This window comes from Nerophis lumbriciformis, linkage group LG08 (assembly GCF_033978685.3).
Source record: "Nerophis lumbriciformis linkage group LG08, RoL_Nlum_v2.1, whole genome shotgun sequence".
NCBI classification, from domain to species: Eukaryota; Metazoa; Chordata; class Actinopteri; order Syngnathiformes; family Syngnathidae; genus Nerophis; species Nerophis lumbriciformis.
This window is the reverse complement of record NC_084555.2, coordinates 12,957,501-12,977,065: the sequence shown is the minus strand read 5'-3', so window position 1 is coordinate 12,977,065 and position 19,565 is coordinate 12,957,501. Positions and strand designations below refer to the sequence as shown.

General features: G+C 38.3%; 1 protein-coding gene across 5 annotated transcripts in view; it reads right to left on the bottom strand.

Annotated features, from left to right (window-relative positions):
• impg1b (interphotoreceptor matrix proteoglycan 1b) overlaps positions 1-12,570 on the bottom strand; it is a 78,100-nt gene extending 65,530 nt beyond the window's left edge. For all 5 annotated transcript variants that reach the window (XM_072913644.1, XM_072913645.1, XM_072913646.1 and 2 more), the window contains exon 1: positions 12,245-12,570. In XM_072913644.1, the coding sequence (XP_072769745.1) occupies positions 12,245-12,314 (70 nt within the window). In that variant the 5' untranslated portion in view covers positions 12,315-12,570. The remainder of the gene's footprint in view (positions 1-12,244) is intronic.
• Between the last annotated feature and the right edge of the window lie 6,995 nt (positions 12,571-19,565).

The window sequence follows — 19,565 nt, the reverse complement described above, 5'->3', positions numbered from 1 at the left end:
GCTCCCTTTTGGATTAACAACAAACAAGACGTTGCAGGATAGAAAAAAACAAACGTTTTTTTTGTCACACAAAGCGAGAGATCAATTTTGCAACGTGGTCTTCTTTAGGGAGATGGTTGAAGTCATGCACGCTCATGTGCAGACAGCAAGTGGTGCCAGCTGTGTTTGAACAACACTTTGGGTCAGCAGAACTTTTCATGCTTTGGTCTTTATGTGTAAATCAGTCATTTCCACAAACAGTAAAATAACATGGTGGTTACATGTGTTGCCATGGCAATGACAAAAGTTGCGTTCCAAAAGAGGGCATGGTTTATATCGCAGTAAATTGGGACCACCAGAGGGTCAACATTTTTCATTGATGAGATTTTATTTGTATATACTTTTTTGTTTTCCCCTGTCATGATCCGGGTTTGGACTCTAGAACTTTTCCTGTGTTTCCACCATTATTTCCTGTTTTGAGACTCTTATTTGTTGTTCCTGTTTGTCACCGTTTCTTTCATCTTGTTTGTAGAAATCACAAGTGCACCTGTTTTCTACTGTTGATTAGGGTTGTATTAAGTTCAGCTCGGTCCCCTGCTTGGGATTTCCAAGCAGGTGCATTCAGCATTTTCATGCCACATATCCTTTGTTTTACTTTTAGACTGGAAGATCGTGAGTTCAAACCCCGGCCGAGTCATACCAAAGACTATAAAAATGGGACCCGTTACCTCCCTGCTTGGCACTCAGCATCAAGAGTTGGAATTGGGGGGTTAAATCACCAAAATGAGTCCTGAGCGCGGCCACCGATGCTGCTCACTGCTCCCCTCACCTCCCAGGAGGTGAACATGGGGATGGGTCAAATGCAGAGGAACATTTCACCACACCTAGTGTGTGTGTGACTATCATTGGGACTTTAACTTTAACTATGCATGTTTGTTTTTGAGCACTTCCCTGCCGCGCTACATGGTTCATACTACTTGTATGTTCCCGAAAAATGGGCTTCATTGCTGTACATTGTCTGCTGTCTCTGCATCCCGGGTTTCAGATCAACAACACCAAAAAACAATGTAACACATTCATATTGATCCGGCCAACTCACCATAGCAGTGGTTCTCAAACTTGTTTCACCAAAAATAAATAAATAAATAATTAAATAAAATAAAATAAACTTGTTTCACCAAGTACCGCCACAGAAAAAAACTTGGCTCTCCAAGTATCACCCTAATGACCGACATTAAAGTATGGTAGCGTAGTAGGCCTAAGTATTCTTTAAAACCAAGGCAAAGGTTTTATTTAACAAGTATTTTTAATATGTTTGGCCACCTTAACATTACACACAGTTTGAACAGTAACACTCTGTTTGAATATAGACAAAATAAAACACTGTACTTTAAGCAAGTGATTCTTTGGCGTACTACTAGATCAGACCTGGGCAAATTAAGGCCCGGGGGCCACATGCGGCCCGTTAAGCTTTTCAATCAGGCCCACCGGGCATTCCCAAATAATTTTTTTATATCTTTAAGATGGAAAGTATAGCTGCCATTATGATGTGCAGTGATGTTTTCTAATGACCGTAAGTCTTGAACTATACTAAGTATTTCTATGGTTGGAATCTGTGCTTTTGCATGATATTTTAGTGACTAGTGTTGTCCTGATACCAATATTATTTCGATACTTTTCGGTACTTTTCTAAATAAAGGGGACCAGAAAAAATTGCATTATTGGCTTTATTTTAACAAAAAATCTTAGGGTGCGGCGGACCGGTACTTTTCAGAGGCGGTATGGTACCGAATATGATTCATTAGTATCGCGGTACGATACTAATACCCGTATACCGTACAACCCTACTAGTTACTATGGTAATCTACGTCACAGCAGGTCAGACGAGGCACCAAGCAGTGTGGGTGTGGCTTGATTGTAAAATATGTCGATGTGTGACGTTCATATGTTCTCAATATTCAGGGTTTTATCGTTCATAGCAAAAATTAAAATTCCATTCGGTTTTTTAAGGCGGTCTGTCATAACATTTTTAACATTCAATCAGACTTTATTGTGAGGTTTTGTATTAGTTTTCCTAAAAAAATAGACATACCGGCCCCCAGACACATTTTTATTCTCTAAATTTGGCCCCCGAGTCAAAATAATTGCCCAGGCCTGTACTAGATGGACGTACCTGCGGTTCGAGAATCACTGCAGACTGCATTATAGTTTAGTTTAGAAATAGCAGTGGTGTGGCCACCCTGCTCACTGTACCTTGAAAATAAGACATCATAAATGATGATATTAATATTTTTATGTTAACATCTAAGATAGGCATACGAGGCACTATTCTGTAATACTTGAATATATTATTAATGTGCAATAACAAGGTATCTTTAGGAGCAGTTTAATTTAAAACACCTTTACAGAAAATACAAATGAAGTTTGGGGGTCCTTGGCCTGGAAAACCTTAAAGACCCCTGCATTACACCATTGGCAGTGCAGCTTCTGGCGATCAGTCTATGGTATACCTAAGTCAGCTGGGATAGGCTCCAGCTTACCTGCAATCCTGATGAGGGTAAGCAGTATAGAAAATGTATGGCAACTGGACAATTTGACTCACCTTTACGACATCTTTATAATTTCACATATATACCATTTAGTATTCATCCATCTCTACCGCTTGTTCCTCTCAAGGTCGTGGAGGGGCTGGAGCCTATCCCAGCTACCCCCCAAAAAATGTAATTGCTTATTATTGACAGTGGTTAACTTTTTTTTTTTACCCTGTTGCAAAATAATCCAAAAGTATCCACGTGAGTTACATTCTTGCACCATAATTTACTTTCAATGTATTATTAAAGTTAATACTGACTGTTTTTTTACATTTAACAACATAAAACCGTGACAAACTTTTTTTTTAACAGCTGAATGGAGCAGATTTACATTTCGGTCATTACAGTTCGGACTGTTTTTCTGTTTTGTATGCTATTATTTATCTTATAATATAATAATTGTATCTTATAATATTTTCTTATAGTCTTATAATATTTATCTTATTATACTTATTATTTATATTAGTGGTTATCTTCTTTTTACACGTATATGGCAATTTAAATGTTAAAAAGTGAGATGTAGGAGGCAGCATGACCCATATTACACTTTAATATTGAACATTTAAATTAAAAATTGTACTGGATTGCACGGTCTACTAATGACAGTGGTTAACTTATTGTTACACTTGCATAATGTAAGAATAAAAAAATATAAAAAAAGGATGCAACTTGATAAATCCCCTCACTTTGGTCACTGAGGGCTCTAATACAAATCAAATTAAATATTTATGAATTATATTTATTAGATAGGTTAAAAAACATGTTTGTAGTTAAATAAATTGAACTCAGCATTGGCTATAGTTGTAATTGTTGTAATTGTGTTTAGCATATACCCAACTTTGAACAACCCTGAATGACATAATTTGCTATTGGCGGTAAGACTAAACAAGATTGTGTTTTGTCGTCCCATTTTGGTCTTTACAGGTGCCCCATTCCTGGGTGGATCTCTGATGGGGGAGTGGGGTGGGGGAGCGTTTGGGCTAATAATTTTTGCAATGCAGTCTGCTGAAAATGATGGAAAGCCTCACTCTACACAGCAACTGACGCTGTGGGCAAAGCTGGAATTGCCACAAAGCACATTTTAAGATAGTTTAGTTTAGTTTAGTCAACACTCTACTTCCATTAACCCCCCAATTTGTCACGTTTCATGTGTCAGGTAAACCATGACGAATGTGGCCATAGGAATCGCCTTCCTACTGCAACCCTATTCATTTATTATTATAAGACTCCTGAAAGCCCCCCGCCCCAACCCCATCCCACCCTAAACCTAATATCACACCCCCATATACACGCACCCAGCATGTTTACAAGCAGTAAAAAACAAATTATTGACTTAATTTAATTGAAACGAGCCTTATTTGGGTTTTTGACTATATAAAAATGAGATTCGCATATCTAGATAATGTGAGTGTTAATCAGTTCCCTCTTGCATGTATACACTGCCATCCATTGAATGTGAGTTTTAATAACCATGTAACTATTGAGTTAAACGTAATTATAAATATGTCAAGTTTGAGCTCTGATTGTTTCCACCTGTCAAGACTAATTAGGGGGCTTGTTAGAGCTCAGCAGCATCATTTTTGACTGGTTGTTTATAGCATGCCTCAGTGTATGTATCATCTATCTAAATTCCTGCATTAACTGCATGACTTAAAGCTTGCTGATACCTGCACGTCGTCAACTGTCTCTGCATCCTGGGGTCACACCAACAGCAACCATGTGACACCGTGACAAAAGCATCATTAACATGATATTATTACGAGTACATCTACTGGGGGTTAATGCTCCCATATCTTTCAAATCAAGCGACGCCTCCGTTTCCAACTTTAATCAAGGGCTCTTGAATGCACAACAGTTATGTGCTATTTTTGAGGTGGTGTAAGTGGTGCTACATAATCCTAATTTAATTAAAACAACCTTATTGTTACTCTTTGACATCTACCGCATCTATAACTATTGTGTATATTGCGATCTATAAAAAACACAACTATTTAATAGAAAGAATGGAGGTTGGAGACTTTTAGTCAGAATTCCACTCACAGTTTTGTTTCCAACCAACTCTCATTTGCCCTTCCTTTCCGAGTCGCATTATGAGTTCGACAAAACGAACGATTACCTCGCTGTACGGTATACCGGTATTAGTATAGTACCGCGATACTAATGAATCATATTCGGTACTATACCGCCTCTTAAAAGTACCGGTCCTCCACCCCCATGCGCCCCCTTGTCGTCGTCACGTCGAGTCATTGCTGGTTTACGAGCAGAGGAGCATGTTCGGCAGCGCACAACCACGGAGTACTTACAAGCAGACACAGCGTGTAGACAGAAAAGGGAGAACGGACGCATTTTGGCTTAAAAACTAACAATAAGGTGAAGTTATATCACTGAAACGCCCTCAAGAAGAGATGCTTTAAGACATGGCTAGCTAGGCTAAAGTCCAGCCCCAATCGGCAGTGTTTTAGTTACTTCTAAATCACTAATCCTGGTCTCCATGGCAACAAATAAAGTAAGATTCTTACAAGTATCATCCCTGCAGGACGAGGATTAGCTAAACATGCTTCACTACACACCGTAGCTCACCGGCATCAAAATGTAAACAAACGCCATTGGTGGATCTACACCTAACATCCACTGTAATGATACCAAGTACAGTAGCGTATCTAGTCGATACTACTATGATTACTTCGATATTTTTTGGCATCACAACATCTTACTTCTTATTTTTAAAATGTATATTATGTTTATAAAGTCAGGAAATATGTCGCTGGATACATGAGGACGTTGAATATAACCAATGTATGATTCTGTAACTACTTGGTATCAGATTGATGCCCAAATTTGTGGTATCATCCAAAACTAATGTAAAGCATCCAAACAACAGAAGAATAAGTGATTATTACATTTTAACAGAAGTTTAGATAGAACATGTTAACCTCTAAAGGCCTTAGTGGCCACATGCGTGGACAGCACCTTTTAGCTCTTATTTCCAAAATTGTGTACACTACTGAATTGGGGTCTTATGCCGCCTATGTGGACACTTATACTGCCATCTGGTGGTGTCAGAAGAGTAAAACATACAATGGAATTTGGAAAAAAAAAAGTGTAAAAATAAAAATTAGCATGTCACTACACATGAAGTACACGTTTGTGTACTTATGGACTAAGTACATCATATAAAAAGATGATTTTTATTTTTTTTCTAATTAGGGTCCAATAAGCCCAAATAGCAAAGACAAATAAAAAAAATCATGTAAACAAATAGCTTGGGCCTTAAGAGGATAAAAGAGAAAGTAAGCAAATATTAACAATAAAAATAACAAGTAGATTAATAATTAATTTTCTACCACTTGTCCTTAATAATGTTGACAAAATAATAGAATGGAAAATAACACAATATGTTACTGCATATGGCAGCAGACTCAATTAGGAGCCTTTGTTTGTTTACTTACTACTAAAAGACAAGTTGTCTTGTATGTTCACTATTTTATTTAAAGGGGAACATTATCACCAGACCTATGTAAGCGTCAATATATACCTTGATGTTGCAGAAAAAAGACCATATATTTTTTTAACTGATTTCCGAACTCTAAATGGGTGAATTTTGGCGAATTAAACGCCTTTCTATTATTCGCTCCCGGAGCGATGACGTCACGTTGTGACGTCACATCGGGAAGCAATCAGCCATTTTCTCAAACACCGAGTCAAATCAGCTCTGTTATTTTCCGTTTTTTCAACTGTTTTCCGTACCTAGGAGACATCATGCCTCGTCGGTGTGTTGTCGGAGGGTGTAACAACACGAACAGGGACGGATTCAAGTTGCACCAGTGACCCAAAGATGCGAAAGTGGCAAGAAATTGGACGTCTGTTCCGCACACTTTACCGACGAAAGCTATGCTACGACCGAGATGGCAAGAATGTGTGGATATCCTGCGACACTCAAAGCAGATGCATTTCCAACGATAAAGTCAAAGAAATCTGCCGCCAGACCCCCCATTGAATCTGCCGGAGTGTGTGAGCAATTCAGGGACAAAGGACCTCGGTAGCACGGCAAGCAATGGCGGCAGTTTGTTCCCGCAGACGAGCGAGCTAAACCCCCTATCGACCCTAGCTTCCCTGGCCTGCTGACATCAACTCCAAAACTGGACAGATCAGCTTTCAGGAAAAGAGCGCGGATGAGGGAATGTCTACAGAATATATTAATTGATGAAAATTGGGCTGTCTGCACTCTCAAAGTACATGTTGCTGCCAAATGTATTTCATATGCTGTAAACCTAGTTCATAGTTGTTAGTTTCCTTTAATGCCAAACAAACACATACCAATCGTTGGTTAGAAGGCGATCGCCGAATTCGTCCTCGCTTTCTCCCGTGTCGCTGGCTGTCGTGTCGTTTTCGTCGGTTTCGCTTGCATACGGTTCAAACCAATATGGCTCAATAGCTTCAGTTTCTTCTTCAATTTTCTTTTTCGCTACCTGCCTCCACACTACAACCATCCGTTTCAATACATGCGTAATCTGTTCAATCGCTTAAACCGCTGAAATCCGAGTCTGAATCCGAGCTAATGTCGCTGTAGCTTGCTGTTCTATGCGCCATGTTTGTTTGTGTTGGCTTCACTATGTGACGTCACAGGAAATTGGACGGGTGTTTATAACGATGGTTAAAATCAGGCACTTTGAAGCTTTTTTTAGGGATATTGCGTGATGGGTAAAATTTGGAAAAAAACTTCGAAAAATAAAATAAGCCACTGGTAACTGATTTTTAATGGTTTTAACCCTTCTGAAATTGTGATAATGTTCCCCTTTAAGGACAAACTTGCAATAAGAAACATATGTTTTATGTACCGTAAGAAGTTTTGTTAAAATAAAGCCAATAATGCCATTTTTTGTGCTCCACTTTATTTAGAAAGGTACCGAAAAGTATCGAAATGATTTTGGTACCGGTACCAAGGTATTGGTATCGGGACAACACTACCACTTTCCCTCCGTTGGGAACAAAAATGGGGTTCCCATCACTATTCTAAAGAGACCGACAGGAAGTCTATTCAATTGTTGCTGAAGCAACAAATCAGAAGAAGACTTTTGCACAGAGCTGCTGAGTTCATGATGAATGTATCTGTGAAAATGGGATCTGATTGAAAAATAGTTCCGTTTTCAAAAAGTGGCCTATAGTGATACGTTGCATTATGACCCTTTTTTCTTTTGTGCATCGCGTCGTCCTTGGCGAGCCTCGACTGCCAGTACGCCGACGCGAGGCCTTCAGATTCCTACGTGATGACGCGGCGCGGCGAGCGAGTCAATGCCGCACCTCTGACTTATTATGTGGAGGAACAGCCACCTTTTGTGGTGGCAAGAACGTGTCTTCATTCATCACTGCCGCTAACTGTGTTTGTATTGTGAGGCGGCCTTGACACGTTGTGCTTCCTGTCTGTAAAGGAAGGAGAAATACGATTGCGTGGCACTGCTTGTGACTGTAAGCAGGGACCAAACTTGCCTGCGCTAATCATTTTGTTGTGCTACAACCCAAATCTGGCCTAAAATCAAGAATTTGCAAAGAATGAGAGGATTGTGAAGCGCCTTTTTTGGCTCCGAGCCTCGCTTACAGGTGGTCGCCATCAAGACAACGAGTTTGTTTTTTGAAAGGCTGACGTGCACATGCACGTGCACGTGCATAGCCACGGGGACGCCAGCAGAAGGGGAGGAGGGAGCGCCGCAAACTTAATGGCCGACGCAGGCGCACGAGGCCTCACGGCAGAGTTACGAGCCAGAAGAGATTAGCGTCCTGTGACGGCGGGGAACAGAATGGCTTTTGTTTCCTTTGGCATAATGAGCTCAAGCGGCGCACATCCCGCCGATGAAGACACTGGATGTTATCACATTATTATTATCTGACGTCGCACCCGTCAGCCATGGTTTTGGTCGAACAACTTCGACCTACGGGCAGCACGGTGCGACAGGGGTTAGAGCGCGTGCCTCACGATAAGAAGGTCCCGGGTACGATCTTTCTGTGTGGAGTTTGCATGTTCTCCACCTCCGAGTACTCCGGCTTCCTCCCACCTCCAAAGACATGCACCTGGGGATAGGTTGATTGGCAACACTAAATTGGCCCTGTCTATCTGCGATGATAGCGACTTGTCCAGGGTGTACCCCGCCTTCCGCCCGAATGCAGCTGGGATAGGCTCCAGCACCCCCGCAATCCCAAGAGGGACAAACAGTAGAAAATGGATGGATGGAACTTCAACCTACACGCACTTTTTTGCTTGCCTCGAATGATCATTTTGTCTTTGAATTCTGCACCGTTGGCCCTTTGAGATGTCAAGTTATTATAGGCACTCAATTGCTACTTTATTAGGTATGCCTGCACATTGTAATCCAACAATGATATATGTAAAATGCCTTCACAAAGATAATACTGTTCATTTTGAGAGGTATTTGTTTGACAATATGTTTATTATTGTTGTGATTGTGAAGTGAATTATATTTATATAGCGCTTTTCTCTAGTGACTCAAAGCGCTTTTACATAGTGAAACCCAACATCTAAGTTACATTTAAACCAGTGTGGGTGGCACTCGGAGCAGGTGGGTAAAGTGTCTTGCCCAAGGACACAACGGCAGTGACTAGGATGGCGGAAGTGGGAATTGAACCTGGAACCCTCAAGTTGCTGGCACGGCCACTCGACCAACCGAGCTATACCGCCCCACTGCATTGCAGGGTTTTTAATATTTTAGTTACATTTTAAGCACCTTTTTTTAGACTCCCATCTCCTTAAAACTGATGTTTAATGGATTTTTTTTTTCATTAATAATTTTATATTTTTCTTAATATTTCAAGTGTTTCATAATATCCCTGAGTTTGTGTTCATTTCGAACATGCATGCATACATGATACATCACAATTTCCAGTTGGTCTATTCGACATGTTCGAAAAGAAGTAGGAAGAAGCAGAGCTTATTTAATCCTACCCCTTTTCCTTTACATAGCAGTTGCTAGATCTTTTGTTCACTTCCTGTTTTCAATTTATTCACAATATACTCCATAAGTAATAACATTAAAAGTAAATTGGTTGGATGCCTGAAAATTATATTATTATTATTTTATTTATTTATTATTAGAGATGTCTTATTAGAAATGCTTTAGAATGTAATTTCTGAAATCAGTATCGTTTTTTTTTATTATCGGTATCGTGTTTTTTTTGTTTTTGTTTTTTTTTATTAAATCAAAAATCAACATAAAAAACACAAGATACACTTACAATTGGTGCACCAACCCAAAAAAAACTCCCTCCCCCATTTACACTCATTCGCACTCATTCACACAAAAGGGTTGTTTCTTTCTGTTATTAATATTCTGGTTTCTACATTATATATCAATATATATCAATACAGTCTGCAAGGGATACAGTCCGTAAGCACACATGATTGTGCGTGCTGCTGGTCCACTAATAGTACTAACCTTTAACAGTTAATTTTACTCATTTTCATTAGTTACTAGTTTCTATGTAACTGTTTTTATATTGTTTTACTTTATTTTGTATTCAAGAACATGTTTTTAATGTATTTATCTTATTTTATTTATTTATTAATTTTTGAAAAGGACCTTATCTTCTTCATACCTGGTTGTCCAAATTAGGCATAATAATGTGTTAATTCCACGACTATATATATTGGTATCGGTAATTAAGGGTTTGGTCGATATCGGAATATCGGATATTGGCAAAAAGCCATTATCGGACACCCCTATTTATTATTGTTATTATTATTACCTTTTTCTATTAACATAAACATGTTTACACTGTACAATGGATGAGGAAGTTGTAAAAACAAAAAAATTATAATTAATTAATTCATTCAAATTTTAAAAATAATAAAAATACACACATCAATAACATGTTTTAAAAGTTGTTTTTTTTCAATAGAAATAAAAATGTTATATATGTATGTTTGTATATAATAGCACCCAGGAAGCATGTATTGATTTTTATTTGTAATTATTATAAGCATTGGTATTAAGTATTAATAACAACAATAATTCCGGTAAATAACTACTAACCACAATAATTGTTAAATTCATGCTTTTTGGACCAGATAATTAAATTATTCTAAATATAATAAATTGCTAACAATACATTTTTTGGATTAAGTTACTTTTTACTATGAAAAAAATTCAAAAATCGGAACAAGTCATTATGATAATACACTTATAAAATACACCTCTTTTCCTTGCAATATATTCAATATTTTTTTCTTATTATCATAACCATTTTTCACTGATTTATTTATTATTATTATTATTATTATTATTACCTTTTGCTGTTAACATCAACATGTTTACACTGTACAATGGTTGAGGATGTTAAAAATGTTTGTAAAAACAAAACAATTATAATAAATTAATTAATAAAAATTTAAAAAATAATAAAAAATATACACATCAATAACATGTTTTAAATGTTGTTTTTTTTTAATAGAAATAAACATTTTATATTTGTATGTTTTTTTAGAATAGCACCCAGGAAGCATGTATTGTTTTTTTTATTCGTAATTACTATAAGCATTGGTATTAACTATTAATAACAACAATAATTCCGGTAAATAACTAATAACCAAAATAATTGTTAAATGCATGCTTTATGGATCAGATACTGAAATTATTCTAAATATATTAAATTGCTTACAATACATGTTTTGGATTAATTTTGTTTTTATTTTGAAAAAACATCACAAATCTGATCAAATCATTATATAAAGCTTATATAATACACTTTTAGTCACTAGAGAAAAGCGCTATATAAATACAATTTCCTTCACAATCACAACAATAATAAACATATTGTTAAAAGCTTGCATAATACACCTTTTTTCCTTGCAATGTATTCAATATTCTTTTCTTATTATCATAACCATTTTTCACTGATTTATTTATCATTATTATTATTATTACCTTTTGCTATTAACATCAACATGGTTGAGGATGTTAAAAATGTTTGTAAATAAATGTAAAAAAAATTATAATTATAAAAATAAATACAATTTAAAAAGTAGTACAAAATATACACATCATTAACATGTTTTAAATGTTTTTTTAATAGAAATACATTTTATATATATATATATATATATATATATATATATATATATATATATATATATATGTATATATATATATATATATATGTTGTTTGTATATTACAGCACCCAGGAAGCATGTATTGTTTTTTATTCGTAATTATTATAAGCATTGACAACAATAATTGTTAAATTCATGCTTTATGGATCAGATACTGAAATTATTCTAATTATAATAAATTGCTTACAGTATATTTTTGGGGGATTTTACTTTGAAAAAAAAAATCAAAAATCGGATCAAGTCATTATGATGATACGCTTATATAATACACCTATTTTCCTTGCAATATATTCAATATGTTTTTCTTATTATCATAACCATTTTTCACTGATTACAGGGCTCTCCTGTTTTTATATGTGCTGGAAAAAACAGGATAATGATGACACATTCCATCCCACTTCTGTCACCAAATGAGATGGTTCCTTGTCATATAAAAGGCTATTTCTGACTGCGTGAAAAGTCACTAAACTGATCTTTTATCATCTTTATGAATTATTGGATTTTATTAGGTTTTTCAGGTGCACCTCAGAAACAATTTAGCAAACGCAGTCTTACCTTTCACTTGACTTGCCTGGAGGCCGAGTAGACACAACATGAAGAAGAATAGTCCTAACTTGAAAAGCATTGTGGGTCAGTTAACAAGGTCCTCCCCGTTTAGGTGGTCATTTGTAAAGTAAACAATGAATAAATATATCCAGGATGACTTTATGTGGAATCCACTGGCAGAGTGAGGACAAGTTTCCTCATCGCTGCTGATAAGTCCCAGGGCGTCCTTGTTGGATCCCAGTGGACGGCTTCATGGATGGGCGAGCAGAGGGACCCAGGGGCGGGAAAAAGAGGAAGAGGAGAGACGGGGTGGGAGAATGTTCGGCTCGGGTGGCTTCCCGTGTGCTGTCAGAGTGCCTACAGTGATGAGGTTAAAACAGCAGATTCTGTTTAGGGTCTAATCGCTTTACCTTCTTCTCACTCCCCATAATCCCTCTCGGGGGCCCACGTGGCTGCCCGGCCTCATCCTGTTAGCCACCTTCTGGACACAAGTCTGTTTGGCGGACACACGTTTGGGGACTTGCCAAATAGCCTGAAATGGGTGAATTGGTGCTCCCCAACCTTGGCCTCGCGGCTTGAGCCTGGTCAGACGAACGGTGGGGCAAAGTGAGCGGGCAAGCCCTCAAATTCATGCATGCAGCCTGCAGTCAAACAATGAGCTTTATTCTGGCAACCTTGCACCACCTAAGTGGGGCTTGGACGGCCTTATCTGGTGTTTCACGCTGGAACCTCAGACAGATTATAGAAATGTTAACTGGTTGTTGACGGCCACAAATTTTTCGGTTACATTTTTTGGTAACACTTCAGTATGGGGAACACGTATTCACCATTAATTAGTTGCTTATTAACATGCAAATTAGTAACATATTGGCTCTTAATTAGTCATTATTAGGTACTTATTAATGCCTTATTCTGCATGGACTTATTATACAACCAGTAAGCCATTAACTAAGAGTCTTCCCTCAAAAACCTCAGAATGATTGCTTATTAGTAATCCTAACCCTAACCTTTATATGTTCCCCTAGTGTCCAAATAACTCTAAATTAAGTCTTTGTTACTTAGAATATGTTCCCCATACTAAAGTGTTACCCATTTTTTATTGTCTGTGTGGTAGGTCGTTTCGATGTTGTGCCAGTATTTTCCCTGTATGTTAAATAGGAGTGTCTTTATCTTGTCTCTGCATCTTGGGGTCACACCAATGCCCTCCCGGTAACAGTTAGAGATGCTACCTCAGTAGAAGTATTTAAGTCCCATCTTAAAGCTCATTTGTGTCATGTCTGTGTAATCATGTTTTGTTTTAGTCATGTTTTGTTTAGTTATTGGACTCTTTAGTTTCTGGCTTTTCACTCCCTTGTCTTGTTTCCATGATTACCCATTAGTTTCACCTGTTTCACGTTCGGACTCATTGTGCACTCTTGTTTGTCACCATAGCAACTCATTAGTTTTCACCTGTCACGTCACGCACCTGTTTCACGTTTTGAGTCACGCACCTGTTTTCGTTAATCATGTCTGTAGTATTTAAGTTCATTGTTTTCAGTTTGTCTTTCTGGTGACATCCCGCATTCTTACCCCTGTCACACTCTGTCTACCTCTGCGCACTTCATGCCATGTCCAAGTAAGTTTTTTCTATTAATGCCACAGTTAGTGTTTTTGTTTAATTGTTCACAGTTTTTTTGCCCACGTGCAAGTCTTTTTGTTTCGTTAGTCAAGTTTGTACATCCGCCTTGAGCGCGCTTTTTGTTCCTTTGAGTGTTATTATTAAATATGTATTTACCTTCACGCCATGACCAGTCCAGCTTTACTTGCATCTCGGGAAAACAAACACACCATAGTCCACGTCTTGACAATTTGTGTACGCAAGCCTTTAAATAGATCCCCTTTTAGACCAGTTGATCTGCCGTCTCTTTTTATGCTCTGCCCCCTTCTCCTGCATGCAGAGGTTGTTAGGTGACCACAGATAATGCGCTAGCTGTTCAAAGTCGGGACCCGGGCTGGACCACTCACCTCTGCATGAGTTAGGTATGTCTCTGTGCTGCTGACTTGTCTCCACTCAAGATGATCTCCCGCTGGCCCCACTATGGACTGGACTCTCACACTATTAACTAGATCCACTCGACGTTCATTGCACCGGTCGCCCGGTGGGGGGGGTCCCCACATCTGCGGTCCCCTCCAAGGTTTCTCATTGTATCCCATTAGGTTGAGTTTTTTCTTGCCCTGATGTGGGATCTGAGCCGAGGATGTCGTTGTGGCTTGTGCAGCCCTTTGAGACACTTGTGATTAAGGGCTATATAAATACACTTTGATTGATTGGTTGATCTTGCTAGTTTCAAAACAAGTTACTATACGGGTATTAATAAAAACAACCTAACCTAACTGTCCAATGATGCTCAAAGAAGAAAGATGTTTAAAACTATTGCAACATTCCGTCACCATTCCATCTGCAGGTGCATTCAGAAAAAAGATCTCACTTTAGTCACCAAGTAAAAGTGAAGATCAAACAATAAATAAAACAGTTATTGCATCAAACTTGCTAAAACTTGATAATAACAATAATATTACTAATGTTTTGGCTTGTGGCCAAATGTAATGGCAAAAATCCCATTTCTTTCAATTCATTCAACTACAAAATATCACTTCTGACACCAAGTGATACAATGAAGCAGCCACTGATATTATGAACTTGCTGAAACCTAATAACAGCAAAAATATTACTAATATTTTGCCTTGTTGCCAAACGTAATTACTAAATTCAGTCGCTATCCTGTCTCAGTTTACTAAACCACTGCACCAATTGATCCCACTTCTGACACCAAGTGAGACCGGTGGTCAAACAATGAAACAGATACTGATGCTATAAACTTGCGGAAACGTAATAACTGCGCTAAAAGTAATATTTTGACCTAAAAATACAGTTGCAATTTCCTCTCAGTCTCCTCATCCATTCCACCAAAAGATCCTACTTCTGCCACCAACTGATCTGTTTGCAATCATAATGAAACAGTCACCGATTTTGTAAGCTTGCTGAAAAATGCTAATATTTTATCTTGTTGCTAAATGTAATGAAAAATTTCAGTCACCATCTAGTCTCTGTCTTCTGGTCTAGTCAGGCAAAAGATCCCACTTCTGACACCAAAAGAGAAGGTTCCTTGCCATATAACTTGCCATATAAAGAGGATACTACTAGGACACAAATGTCACTTTGTGCAGACACAATACCGGATCAAAATTACTTTTGAATAGCTGTCGTTTGCATAAGATAGGTTAAAAGTCATAGTAATGTGACGCCGTAAAACACTTTGTTGGAAATTTATTTAAAACACATGCACATCTTTAGTCCAGCCTAGTTCACATGGCTACATTGAGCCCCCATCCATCCATCCATTTTCTACCGCTTGTCCCTTATGGGGTTTTGGGGTGTGCTGAAGCCTATCTCAGCTGCATTCGGGCGGTAGGCGGGGTACACCCTGGACAAGTCGCCACCTCATCGCAGTACGTTGAACACTTCCTGGCATATTTTCAGGCTGTAGAGCATCCACTAGTGGGCACTAAGGCAAACATTGTGGATCCTCTCTCTCCTGGTGATGTTGGCAGAGTGACTCAAATGTTTTGTCATGCCAGGTATCAGAGCGGGAAGTCTCTGTGTTGCAAGTCTCCGCCCTCGTCGTTTCCAGTGAAGAGGATTAGCTGCTCATGTTAGTTGCTAACAAATTGCTGCTGTAAACAAGCCTCTTCAAGAGCAACCTAATCCCTCTTGGCACTTTTCTGACACACTGATTGGAATTTGGAACCCAGCGAGTGCTTAGGCGTGACACATTATGAAGCAATATTTAGTCGTTATTTTGCAAGTGTGTGTGTGTGTGTGTGTGTGTGTGTGTGTGTGTGTGTGTGTGTGTGTGTGTGTGTGTGTGTGTGTGTGTGTGTGTGTGTGTGTGTGTGTGTGTGTGTGTGTGTGTGTGTTGTTGTATTTCTACCCTTCTACATCAACAAGGAAAAGTACCTTCCATATGAGGGCCTATCTAATAGAGAGTGTCTCATTTGCATCCCTGGTTGTGAAATCTATCAAAATTTGGGTGGTCCCAAAAAGGAGGGATTTTTCAAATTGACTGTGTGTCGGTTTTTAAAAGTGCTCCCCCTCTGGTCAACATATGAAATAACAAGTGTGTGTGAAAATTTGAAGTGCTCCCCCTCTGGCCAACTTATGTAATAACACGTGTGTGTAAGACATTGAAATGCGCCCCCTTTGGCCAATATTAATTAAAAAAATATATGTATATAGAGACATACTGTAATAACGTGAAGTAACTAATGAAGATTAACAATAAAAAATAAAAATAAAATTACAAATTAAAATTTTTTTATATTTGCATAGTATGTATATATTATTAATGTTGTAAATACAAATCTTTATATATCTAGAAAGGGTGGTTCTAAAGAGGTAGGCATTTTTCAGAGGTCTCAAGAAGGTAAGAAATACAAGAATGTGTGTGTGTGTGTGTGTGTGTGTGTGTGTGTGTGTGTGTGTGTGTGTGTGTGTGTGTGTGTGTGTGTGTGTGTGCGTGCGTGTGTGTGTGTGTGTGTGTGTGTGTGTGTGTGTGTGTGTGTGTGTGTGTGTGTGTGTGTGTGTGTGTGTGTGTGTGTGTGTGTGTGTGTGTGTGCGTGCGTGGGTTTGTGTGAGTGTGTGTGTGTGTGTGTGTGTGTGTGTGTGTGTGTGTGTGTGTGTGTGTGTGTGTGTGTGTGTCAACTGAATTTACTGGCAAAGTATTAAAAAATTCACAATAAAACAGTAAATATAGTATTGTAATCAGTGTTGGGACTAACGCGTTACTGTAACGCCGTTAGTTTCGGCGGTAACTAGTAATCTAACGCGTTTTTTTTTTTATTCAGTAATTTAGTTACCGTTACTACATGATGAGTTACTGCGTTATTTTACGTTACTTTTGATGTAGTATCGGCTAGAAACAGAAGCGCTGCGGTGTCGTTCTTATGAATCTTCCTCTGTCACAAGCCGGAGAGAAGAAAAGAGGCGCGGTCTATGTGTGTGTGTGTGTGTTCAGTCCACACACAGCGTGGTCATGGCGAGCGGAGTAACGGAGGAGCTTGAACGCCCCCGCCATTGAATCGGTGTGTTTATAAGTGCAGACTCGGTTGTGCAAAACGAGGGTTTTAAACACATGCTGAACGTGCTTGAACCACGTTACGACATCCCGTCGCGCACCCACTTCAGCAATAAGATTGTGCCAGATCTTTATGAGCAGGAGAAGAAAAAAGTTGTGGATGAACTATCCCGAGCATCAGCTGTTGCGCTCATGACAGACGGGTGGACGTCCAGCGGAACTATAAGCCCTCACTTCATCACAGCAGACTGGGAGATGAGAAGACACGCCCCCTCTACGAGAGTCACCTTGCGCAGGTACTGACACAAGCAGTGGAGGAATGGAAGATAAAGATATCCCAGTCACACGTGATAATGCCAAAAGTCAAATAATTACAGAGAATGAGGCAGGACTGGGACCACAGATAGGTGCATTGCACATGTAGTGAATTTGGCATCACAGAAGGGAATCTCAGTCAATAGGATGGAGCGCCTCTTTGGGAGGATCAGGAAGGTTTCTTACTTCCACCCAAGCACAACAGCTGCTCATGTGCTTAAGACAAAGCAAGAAATGCTAAAGCTGCCTGCTCATACATGATGTCCCAAGGAGGTGGAACTCCACTTATGATATGTTGGAGCAGCAGGCAGCTATATACTCTGCATTGACCCACAACACCCTGAAGACAAATGTCACCCTGTCTGATGATGATGTGAGAGTGGCAGGTGAGGTCCTCCAGGTGCTTAAACCCCTCAAAAGTGTTCCATCTCTACTGAGCACTGAAACTTCACCATCTGTGTCAATGATCCTGCCACTGAAAACAAGTATTCTACAATCCATGGCTCCAAGTGTGAAAGACAGCAGCATCACTCCAGATGTCAGGCTTTATGTTTCAAGGAAGATGATGTGCCTTCTTATGTTGCACTTTAACTTGTTTTTTATTCATGGTCATTGGTCCAAGTTTAAAGAAAGGAGGAATGCCTTTTTATGTTGCACTGTTTTCCATTAATTATGTTAAAAGGAAAATAAAAATGTATGTCAAGTTGATCAACAGATTGTATTATTCTCCAGTGCAATAACAGTACTGAAATGAAGGCAAAAAGGGCATTAATGGGAGCTTTAAAAAAAAAAGAAGAAAAAAAGAAGTAACTAAATAGTTACTTTTCACAGTAACGCATTACTTTTTGGTGTAAGTAACTGAGTTAGTAACTGAGTTACTTTTGAAATAAAGTAACTAGTAACTGTAACTAGTTACTGGTTTTCAGTAACTAACCCAACACTGATTGTAATAGACAGATTTTTTGGGCAATATTCCACATTGTTTTGGACCAACCCGCAAAGGTATTTATTATGTTTTTTATTCATTAAAAAAAAAAAGTTGAATGTAAATTTTCTGAACTAAGGTTACATTCGGGAAAAAAACGTGTAAAAATTTGAATATATGTATTTAGTTTTGAGTTATAGTTTTAAAACTTTGATAATAATAAAATATATATAAAGTAGCAAGTTTTTACATATATATATATACATACAGTGTTGGGCAGTAGCTCGTTACATGTAGCGATATATATATATATGGGAATAATCCATGATGATTGGTTGGTTTACTATGATGAGTCACGATTGGTTAAGATTAGGGCAAAACATTACGGACAGGCCAATCAGAGGCGGCTCATCAAAACCAGGAAGGTAAATGACAACAGACACGCACATTACAAATGGCGACAGGGGAGTCAGAGAAGAGGGAATATTCAAGCGGGCAATAAAAAATTAAAAAAAATACAATTGTGGAAGATGGCAGAGGGATTCTCTTCCATAGATTTTTCTTTTAGTGATGTAGATGACGTCCAGGAAACCCACAATGCGTCTACTTGGCCACATTTGGACAAATGTATACGTCTGGATAAAACAATGCCCAAAACATTCATTTTAGTTGTTTACCTTGTAAGCTCAAATCAAAACTGCTCTTGACATACATGATAATATGATGTTAATCTCCTCAATTCCCCACAAAAATGTATTAACTAGAAAGACAATATAACATATATCCGTAAACGTGGATGCATATGCAAAAGTGCAATATATTTATCTGTACAGTAAGCTATTTATTTATATCTGCACTTTATTGCTCTTTTAGCCTGCACTACCGCGAGCTAATGCAACCAAATACCATTCTTATCTGTACTGTAAAGTATAAATTTGAATGACAATAAAGGAAGTCTAAGTCTAAGTCTCCAAGT